This window comes from Mobula birostris, chromosome 11, assembly GCF_030028105.1.
Source record: "Mobula birostris isolate sMobBir1 chromosome 11, sMobBir1.hap1, whole genome shotgun sequence".
NCBI lineage: Eukaryota > Metazoa > Chordata > Chondrichthyes > Myliobatiformes > Myliobatidae > Mobula > Mobula birostris.
In genome coordinates this window covers 116,249,155-116,260,106 of record NC_092380.1, presented here as the reverse complement: position 1 = coordinate 116,260,106, position 10,952 = coordinate 116,249,155, and the positions used below count along the sequence as shown (strand labels likewise).

The following is a 10,952-nucleotide window of genomic DNA, read 5'->3' as shown; positions in this document are numbered from 1 at the left end:
CACTCAGCCTCTCTATAACTCATTACAGATTTACAGTTTCCTCACAACATGCCTTTCCATCTTATTTTCAGCACTGATAGATAAATCTGGAAACCTTGCAAGACTCGTACGGCCAGATTTGGGAACAGCTTCTTTCCAACTGTGATAAGACTGGTGAACGGATCCTGACCCGGATCTGGGCCGTACCCTCCAAATATCCGGACCTGCCTCTCGGTTTTTTGCACGACCTTACTTTCCATTTTTCTATTTATGATTCATAATTTAAATTTTTAATATTTACTGTCGATTTGTAATTCAGGGAGTGGGAAGCGCAGAATCAAATATCGCTGTGATGATTGTACATTCTAGTATCAATTGTTTGGCGACAATAAAGTATAAAGTACACCTGTTCCTTCCTCTCAGCAAATAGAGCACGGAAAGCGAAGCCAATCTGATCCATCACGAGTTTCCTTCCTCCATTCCCGAGAATCAATCGATTCCTGCCTTTTGTGAGATGCTGGAGCAGAATCACTGTCTCCGTTTCTCCTTCCGCAGAGCTGAGTGTTTCTGTGCTCATCCTGAATCGGTTCCACGCAATATACCCGCTGATTTTTTTTTTACACACCTGCGCGTAAAATTTCTTCTGAGCAGGAAATTTTTACATGGTCTGAAAACTGAGCAGCCCTTCCATAAAACATTTGTATGAAAGAGCATTCCCGCCGCGCGCGGAACTTTGGCTCCTGGGTGAAAGATTCCGTGTGTTGCTCTAAATAGCAGGCTCGCTGATCACAGGACCCATGAGGCAGGCGCTTTAAATGGCACGATTTCAAAGGAAATGCTGGAACTTCTGTCAGTAAATACCAAAAGTGATTTTTTGCAACAACTGTTGACATAACATGGTGGAATTTATCTAAAAAAACTAGGCGAATAAAATCCCACCGAAACACGAAGCCTCCCGATTGCTCCCAAATCACCCTGCGCCATGCACAAACCCCCAGTGATTGCTGAATCAAAGGTAATACAGTAGTTCTAAAAGTTGAACAAAAGTTTGCGGAACACGGGAATTAAGCTCCACCCAGCGTTTTGTATGTTTTGTTAGGATTTCATACATCTGCAGATTTTCTCTTCTTTGCCTTCGGCGCTGCTCGGGTCGGCCGGAGGACTCGGCAGCGCTCGGGTCGACGGGAGGACTGGACAATGCTCGGGTCGGTGGGAGGACTCGGCTGAATTCGGCAGCGCTCGGGTATGCGAGAGGACTCGGTAGTGTTCGGCTCGGCTGTGGGACTTGGCCGCGCTCGGGTGTGCGGGAGGATTCGCAGCACTCGAGTGAATTCGGTGGAACTCGGGTCGGCGGGAGGATTCGGCAGCACTCGAGTGAATTCGGCGGCGTTCGCCGAAGGGACGATGGAAGCGAAGGGGCTCGGCATGGAGTCGCCTGAAGTGACGGAGGTTTCGGTGATGGGGGAAGAGCAGATCGACATGGCCGAGCAGCTGCCGAGCTCCGACGAGGCTGGCTTCGCAGGCGAGTGTGTCCGGGAGGTGTTGGGAGCAGTGCCAGAGGCGGCTTAAAATCACGCAGCGGCCGGGATGTTAGGCCCACTCCTCACAAAACAATAAATAAAAATATGTTGAGATTGTCCGGCGCCGCCAGCGGGAGCCGAGCCGAGCCGAGCCGGCCCGAAGCGCTTCGGCCGAAGCTCCCGGCGCTCGGGCCGTTACTCGCCGAGCGATGGCGGGGGTCGGGTGGATGGCGGCCCGGTCGGCGAGGGAGGTGGGTGGCGATGAGGCAGGGGGAGAGCGATTGGAAAATAGGACACCCCCTTCCTTTTCCTCCCCTACTTCCTTTATCATTAGCACACAATCCCCTTGCTCCCCGTTTCCCCACCTGACTCCACTCTTCCATCTGCCTGCCATCTGTCTCTGGTTCCACTCATAACCTAGTTATAGAGTTGTACTGCATGGAAACAGGCCTTTTGGCCCAACTCATCAATGCTGACTACTTGAGCTAATCCCTTTTCCCCACATTTGTCAATATCCCTTTACCTTGCCAATCTATAAATGTCTTAAATGTTTTATTTGTGCCTGTCTCTACTGCTTTCTTTGACAACCTGTGCCATATGCCCACCACTCGCTGGATCTCATTTAAATCGTACCCCACTCACATTAGATTAATGAGTCAGAATTGGGTTTATTATCACTGACTTAATGGTCATGAAAGTTCTTTTACAGCCACAGTACAGTGTGAAAACATAAAATTATTTTCTTGAACCCTTCCAGTTTCAGCACATCCTTTCTAAGATAAGGGGCCCAAAACTGCTCACAATATCCAAGTGAGGCATCTCTAGTGCTTTATAAAGTCTCACCATTACATCCTAGTTTTTAATATTCTAGTCATCTTAGATGAATGCTAACATTGCATTTACCTTCCTCACCACAGACCCAACCTGAAAATTAACCCTTAGAGAATCCTGTAAGAAGATTCCAGTTGCTTTGCACCTCAGATTTTTGAATTTACTCTTCATTCAGAAAATAGTTTACCTTTTTATTTTTTCTGCCAAAGTATGACCGTACACTTCCTGACACTATTCCACCTACCACTTCTTTGCCCATTCTCCCAATCTGTCTGAGTCCTTCAGGAGCCTCTCTATTTCCTTAAAATTACCTTAAAAAGAATCAGTCCCAACACAGACCCTCGTGGAACGCCACTCGTCACCAGCAGCCAATCAAGATAGGCTCCCTTGATTCCCACTCTTTGTCTCCTGCCAGTCAGTCACTGCTTTATCCATGCTACACACATCAAATTTGCTGGTGAACGCAGCAGGCCAGGCAGCATCTCTAGGAAGAGGTACAGTGGATGTTTCGGGCCGAGACCCTTCGTCAGGACTCTCTATGCTAGTATCTTTCCTGTAATACCATGGGCTCTTAACTTGTTAAGCAGCCTCATGTGTGGCACCTTGTCAGATGCCTTCTGAAAATCCAAGTACACAACATCAACTAATTCTCCTTTATCTTTCTTGCTTGTTATTTCTTCAAAGAATTCCAACAGAATTGTAGTGCAAGAATTTCCCTTAAAGAATCTATGCTGACTATGGCCTACTTTATCTTGTGCCTCCAAGTACTATGAAAACACATCCTTAATAAGCAAATCCACTGTCTTCCCAATCACTGAGGTCAGACTAACTGGCCTATGGCTTCCTTCTTCTGCTCCTCTCCCTTGAAGACTGGAGTGGCATTTGCAATTTCCATTCCTCCAGAACAATGCCAGATTCAAATGATTCATGAACAATCATTACTAATGCTCCCACAATCCCTTGAGTCACCTCTTTCAGAACCCTGGGTTGTATATCGTCTTGTCCAGGTGATTTATCTACCTTTAGACCTTTCAGTTTCCCAAGAACCTTCTCTCAAGTAATGGCAAATTCACTCGCTGACACTCTTGATCTTCTGACATGCTGCTAGTGTCTTCCACAGTGAAGATTAATGCAAAATACTTATTCAGTTTGTTTGCCATTTCCTTGTCCCCCATTGCTACCTCTCCTGCATCATTTTCCAGTCGTCCAATATTCACCCTCACCTCTCTTTTACACTTCATGTATCTGAAGAAACCATTGGTATCCTCTAATATTGTATTCATTACCTTTGTATTCCAACTTTTTGTTTTTAATGCCTTTTTAGTTGCCTTCTGTTTAAAAGCTTCCCGTTCCTCTAACTTCCCACTATTTTTTTTCTCTATTATATGCTCTTTCTTTGGTGTTTATTTTGGCTTTGACTTCTCTTGTTAGCCACAATTGTGTTATCTTGCCTTTAGAATACTTCCACTTTGGGATGTATATATCCTGCGTCTTCCAAATTGCTTCCAGAAATTCCAGTCATTGTTGCTGTGTTGTCATCCCTGTCAGTGTTCTTTTCCAATTACTTTTGGCCAGCTCCTCCGTAATTATCTTTATTTCACTAGAATAGTGATACATCTGACTTTAGCTTCTCCTTCTCAAATTTCAGGGCAAATTGTATCATATTATAACCATATAACAATTACAGCACGGAAACAGGCCAACTCAGCCCTTCTGGTCCGTGCCAAACGCTTACTCTCACCTAGAACCACCGACCTGCACTCAGCCCATAACCCTCCATTCCTTTCCTGTCCATAGAGCTATCCAATTTAACTTTAAATGACAATATCGAACCTGCCTCAACCACTTCTGCTAGAAGCTCATTCCACACAGCTACCACTCTCTGAGTAAAGAAGTTCCCCCTCATGTTACCCCTAAACTTTTGCCCTTTAACTCTCAACTCATGTCCTCTTCTTTGAATCTCACCCACTCTCAATGGAAAAAGCTTATCCACGTCAACTCTATCTATCCCCCTCATAATTTTAAATACCTCTATCAAGTCCCCCCTCAACCTTCTACGTTCCAGAGAATAAAGACCCAACTTGTTCAACCTTTCTCTGTAACTTAGGTGATGAAACCCAGGTAACATTCTGGTAAATCTTCTCTGTACTCTCTCTATTTTGTTGACATCTTTCCTATGATTCGGTGACCAGAACTGTACACAATACTCCAAATTTGGCCTTATCAATGCCTTGTACAATTTCAATATTACATCCCAACTCCTATACTCAATGCTCTGATTTATAAAGGCCAGCATACCAGAAGCTTTCTTCACCACCCTATCCACATGAGATTCCACCTTCAGGGAACTATGCACCATTATTCCTAGATCCCTCTGTTCTACTGCATTCTTCAATGCCCTGCCATTTACCATGTATGTCCTATTTTGATTAGTCCTACCAAAATGTAGTACCTCACATTCATCAGCATTAAACTCCATCTGCCATCTTTCAGCCCACTCTTCTAACTGTCCTAAATCTCTCTGCAAGCTATGAAAACCTGCTTCATTATCCACAATGCCACCTATTTTAGTATCATCTGCATACTTTCTAATTCAATTTACCACCCTATCATCCAGATCATTAATGTATATGACAAACAGCATTGGACCCAGTATAGATCCCTGAGGCACACCACTAGTCGCCGGCCTCCAATCTGACAAACAGTTATCCACCACTACTCTCTGGCGTCTCCCATCCAGCCACTGCTGAATCCATTTTACTACTTCAATATTAATACTTAACGATTGAACCTTCCTAACTAACCTAACGTGTGGAACCTTGTTAAAGGCCTTACTGAAGTCCATATAGACAACATCCACTGCTTTACCCTCGTCAACTTTCCTAGTAACCTCTTCAAAAAATTCAATAAGATTTGTCAAACATGACCTTCCACGCACAAGTCCATGTTGACTGTTCCTAATCAGACCCTGTCTATCCAGATAATTATATATACCATCTCTAAGAATACTTTCTATCAATTTACCCACCACTGACGTCAAACTCACAAGCCGATAATTGCTAGGTTTACTCTTAGAACCCTTTTTAAACAATGGAACCATATGATCAATACGTCAACCTGACAGCACTATCCCCGTTTCTAATGACATTTGAAATATTTCTGTCAGAGCCTCTGCTATTTCTACACTAATTTCCCTCAAGGTCCCAGGGAATATCCTGTCAGGACCCAGATACTTATCCACTTTTATATTCCTTAAAAGCGCCAGTTCTTCCTCTTCTTTAATCATCATAGTTTCCATAACTTCCCTACCTGTTTCCCTTACCTTACACAATTCAATATCCTTCTCCTTAGTGAATACCGAAGAAAAGAAATTGTTCAAAATCTCCCCCATCTCTTTTGGCTCCACACATAGCTGTCCACTCTGATTCTCTAAGGGACCAATTTTATCCCTCACTATCCTTTTGCTATTAATATAACTGTAGAAACCCTTTGGATTTATTTTCACCTTACTTGCCAAAGCAACCTCATATCTTTCAGCTTTTCTAATTTCTTTCTTAAGATTCTTTTTACATTCTTTATATTCCTCAAGTACCTCATTTACTCCATGCTGCCTATATTTATTGTAGATATCTCTCTTTTTCCGAACCAAGTTTCCAATATCCCTTGAAAACCATGGCTCTCTCAAACTTTTAACATTTCCTTTCAACCTAACAGGAACATAAGATTCTGTGCCCTCAAAATTTCACCTTTAAATGACCTCCATTTCTTTATTACATCCTTCCCATAAAATAAATTGTCCCAATCCACTCCTTCTAAATCCTTTCACTTCTCCTTAAAGTTAGCCTTTCTCCGGTAAAAAATCTCAAGCCTGGGTCCACACCTATCCTCCATAATATTGAAACTAATGGCATTGCGATCACTGGACCCAAAATGCTCCCCAAAACATACCTCCGTCACCTGACCTATCTCATTCCCCAACAGGAGATCCAACGCTGCCCCTTCTCTAGTTGGTACCTCTATGTATTGCTGCAAAAAACTATCCTGCACACATTTTACAAACTCCAAACCATCCAGCCCTTTTATAGTATGGGCTTCCCAGTCTATGTGTGGAAAATTAAAATCTCCCACAATCACAACCTTGTGCTTACTACAAATATCTGCGATCTCCTTACAAATTTGCTCCTCCACTTCTCACTCCCCATTAGGTGGTCTATAATACGCCCCTATAAGTGTTACTACACCTTTCCCATTCCTCAATTCCACCCAAGTAGCCTCCCTAGACGAGCCCTCTAACCTATCCTGCCAGAGCACTGCTGTAATATTTTCTCTAACAAGCAATGCAACACCTCCCCCTCTTGTCCCTCCAATTCTATCACACTGAAGCAATGAAATACAGGAATATTTAGTTGCCAATCACACCCCTCCTGCAACCATGTTTCACAAATAGCTACCACATCATACTTCCAGGTTATCAATCCATGCTTTAAGCTCATCCACCTTTCTTATAATGCTTCTAGCATTAAAATAAATGCATTTAAGAAATTTTTCACCTCTTACTCTCTGTTTCTTACTAACGGTGCAAACAACTTTACTATTTTCTTTTTCTTCCTTCTCCCCTACATCTGTTCTTACACTCTGGTTCCCCTCCCCCCTTGTATCTAGTTTAAATCCACTAGAGCCTCTCTAGCAAACCTACCTGCAAGAATATTTGTCCCCTTCCAGTTCAGATGTAAACTGTCCCGCTGGAACAGGTCCCACCTTCCCTGGAAAACTGCCCAATTATCTATAAATCTTATAACTCCCGTCAGAGTCTTTTTACCCTTGCCGTCCTTAGCTCTACCCACAATGATTCAACATCTTCTAACCATACATTTTTTAACCCTACCCTCTTTTTAATGATTTAATTTTTTTTTAACAAAAGTGCTACTCCACCCCCTCTGCCTGCCTGTCTGTCCTTTTGATAGAATGTGTATCCTTGGACACTAAGCTCCCAGTTGTAAACTTCTTTCAGCAATGATTCAGTGATGCCCTCAACATCATACATGCCAATCTGTAACCGTGCTGTGTTAAGCTACTTTATTCTGTATACTGTGTGTATTCAAATATTAGATTAGATTATGAGGACACTCAGTCCTCATTTATTGTCATTTAGAAATGCATACATTAAAAATGATACAATGTTCCTCCAGAATGATATCACAAGAAAACACAGGACAAACCAAGGCTAAAACTGACAAAACCACATAATTATAACATATAGTTACAACAGTGCAAAGTAATACCATAATTTGATAAAGAGCAGACTATGGGCACGGTAAAAAAAAGTCTCAAAGTCCCGATAGACTCATCATCTCACACAGGCAGCAGAAGGGAGAAACTCTCCCTGCCATGAACCTCTAAGCACCGCAAACTTGCCGATGCAGCACCATTGGAAGCACCTGACTGCAGCAGACTTTGAGTCCGAAAACTTCGAGCCTCCGACCAGCCCCCCCCAATACAGCCTCTCCAAGCACCATCCTCTGCTGTGCGCTTTGACCCCTCCCCGGCCGCCGAGCAACAAGCAAAGCTGAGGACTTGGGGCCTTTCCCTCCGGAGATTCTGGACCACACAGTAGCAGTAGCATTGAAGCAGGTATTTCAGAAGTTTCACCAGATGTTCCTCTGCGCTCTCACGTCTGTCTCCATCAAATCAGGATTGTGCACGGCACCCTACTTGACAAATAACAGATATCACCACCGGAGTGGCTGCTGCGAGCTGCGTTGTGTCGCCATCTTCTCCTCCCTCTTATAACACCTTCAGTCCTGTATTCACCCTTTTTAATTTTGTCTGACTTTTACATTACAACTTATCCTGTTGACTGCAGTTTTGCCCTCTCATCAGCCTCACCTTGCTAGGAGTCTCACTGCACATTGCCTCTGTTTGTAAACCGGTTGCCTCAGCCTCAGCACTCTCTCTTCAGCTCTCATCCCCCTGCCAAGTTAGCTTAAACACTGTTGAACCGGCCCCAAGGATATTGGTCCCCTTTGGGCTCAGGTTATGCCTTTCTCTGAAGAGATCCCAATGATCCATAAAGTTCATACAGATCAGATCATCACGTCAGTGCATTGAGATTCTTGTTGTTCATCCATCATTGGCGTCGATGAGGACCTCGACACCATTATGATGGTGTTGAGACTAGCGCGTGATTTGGATTGAAGTGAGAGAGAGTTGCGCAGTGTCAGCCTCACTCTCTCTTCCCAATTCCCATCTGGATCCAGTGGCAAGACAGAGTCTAGACGGCTGGAGATGGGACTAGGCGCAGTGGATGACCAGGACGTCTTCTGTGTCTTGTCCTGCTCTACACGTTCCATGACGCTTGCAGAGACCGCCTTCTTGACCGTTGGACCTCCCATTGGTCTCGTCCACTCAATTCGCCGGAGTCTGTCTTCACATGCTGGGATAGACAACCCCCGATCTCACCGAGGGTTTGAGACCGATTGGCTACCCTCACCTGGTTTAGCCGGCTTGTCGAAGCCGTTGCCCGGGGTGTGGCCGCTGTCGCATGCAAACAGCTACGGGGAGCCACAGGTGAGAGCTGAGTGCCAGGTGGGGAGCAAAGGTGGACTAACCGCCCTGAAAAGGAAATGACATGTTCCCCCACCAGAGGTGCTACCCCTCCCTGACACCCCATACAAGGTAAACCAATGACTAAGTGCAGAATAGAGTGTTACAGAGAGGGTGCAGTGCAGGCAGACCATATGGTGACAGGTCATAATGAGGTAGATTACGAGGCCAGAAGTCCATCTTATTGCAGCAGGGGACCATGTAAGAATCTGATAACAGTGGAGTAGAAGCTATTCTTGACCTTAGTGACACGTGGTATCAGGCTTTTGTATCGTCTGGCCAATGGGAGGGAGGAGAAGAGAGTATGTCGAGGGTCAGGGTTTGGATTATGTTGGCTGCTCTACTGAGGTAGTAAGAAGTGTAGGCAGAGTCCATGGAGGGACTCTGTCCCCATCCACCTGGTCTCACCTATCACCTTCTAGTGTGTCCTCCTTCCCCTTCCTCCCCACCACCTTATTCTGGCCTCTTTCCCTTCCTTTCCAGTCCTGATGAAGGGTCCTGGCCAGAAATGTTGATTGTATCACAAACAAGAGAAAATCTGCAGATGTTGACAATCCAAGCAACACACACAAAATGTTGGAGGAACCCAGCAGGCCAAGCAGCATCTATGGACAAGAGTACAGTCAACATTTCGGGCTGAGACGTCAACTGTACTTTTTTCCGTACATGTTGCCTGGCCTGCTGAGTTCCTCCAACATTGATTGTACACTTCTTTCCATGATATTGCCCGACCTGCTGAGTTCCTCCAGCACTTACTGTGTATTCATCAGGATTTCCAGTATCTGCAGAATCTCTTGTGCCCATAGAGGGTTTTCATGATGTGTTGAGGTGTGTCCACAACTCTCCGTAGTTGTAGACACAGTTCAGTAATTCAGCACAAGTTTCTTGCGGTCAAGTGCAGAGCAGTTCCTGTATCATGCTGAGATGCATCTTTATAGATCATTTCTATAGAATAATGAGAATAATTGATAAGAGTCAATGGAGACACCTGCACAGTCTGCTATGTTTAATCAAGCACATCTCTAGTTTTTGACACCCTTGGTTCCTGTGTTGCAGAGGTGACAACGGTGACAGTGGCGAGTATGACTGGAACTGCTGATAATGTTTTCACAACGTCTGTTGCAAATGCTTCCATATCAGAGCATGTACTGGTAAGTCAGTTCATTCAGCACAGTCCATACATCCCATGTTCTTTGTCATTTTCTGCTTATAGGCTGTCCTCGGCCATGTGTGATATGTTCAGTTCTAGGCACATAATAATATTTGTGATACCATCAGTTTTGTTCTGTCCAGTGTGTTTCAGCAGGCAACATTCTCTTTTTGGAGAATAGGTTTAGAGAAAGAAAGATTTGTCACATGAGCATTGAAATATCGAAGTATACAGTACAATGCATCATTTGCATCAAATAAAAGTGAGAATTGCGCTGAGTGCCTGCAGTTGTCGCCATGCTTCCAACACCAGTGTAGCATGTCCACAACTCACTAACCCTAATCCATACCTGCTACATCTTTGGAATGTGAGAGGCAATTGGAGCACCCCGAGGAAACCCATGAGATCGCGGGAGAACATACAAACCCCTTACAGACAGTGGTGAGAATCAAACCTCGCTCTTACAGCTGACACTGTAAAGAGTTGCTTTAGTGGCTGTGCTACTGTACTGCCCTTCTGATTTTGTGTTCAACTCTGGACATTATAGCCCCATACTCTAAAGCCGCCCTCTGTACTGGTGAAAGGGCTGACTTCCAGGGGAGACAAAACGTATTCCTGTCTGCTCTGTCAGGTGGTGTGAAACATTGCAAGGGACAATGTCTGGAAGTGTCCTGGCTAATGGTTATCCTGGTGGAGGCACAATATCTGGATCTTCAAAAGGCAGTTGTTAGACTGAAAAAGGATTCACAGAATACCCTGCAGGAACTGGCCCTTCAGCCCATGATTTTGTTCCAAACTAATTAAACTAGTAATTAAATGTTGAACTAAACTAATCTCTTCTGCCTACATTAGTTTACATTCACAGTAAT

General features: G+C 44.4%; 1 protein-coding gene across 2 annotated transcripts in view; it reads left to right on the top strand.

Annotated features, from left to right (window-relative positions):
• Nucleotides 1-1,221: 1,221 nt before the first annotated feature.
• The window catches only part of LOC140205336 (deformed epidermal autoregulatory factor 1 homolog), a 110,443-nt gene continuing 100,712 nt past the window's right edge, over nucleotides 1,222-10,952 (top strand). Inside the window, exons 1-2 of one of the 2 annotated variants that reach the window (XM_072272924.1) lie at nucleotides 1,222-1,501; nucleotides 9,990-10,084. In XM_072272924.1, the coding sequence (XP_072129025.1) occupies nucleotides 1,225-1,501; nucleotides 9,990-10,084 (372 nt within the window). In that variant the 5' untranslated portion in view covers nucleotides 1,222-1,224. Of the gene's footprint in view, nucleotides 1,502-8,971; nucleotides 9,006-9,989; nucleotides 10,085-10,952 lie in introns of those variants that run through there. The other variant, XM_072272925.1, reaches the window with a different exon arrangement.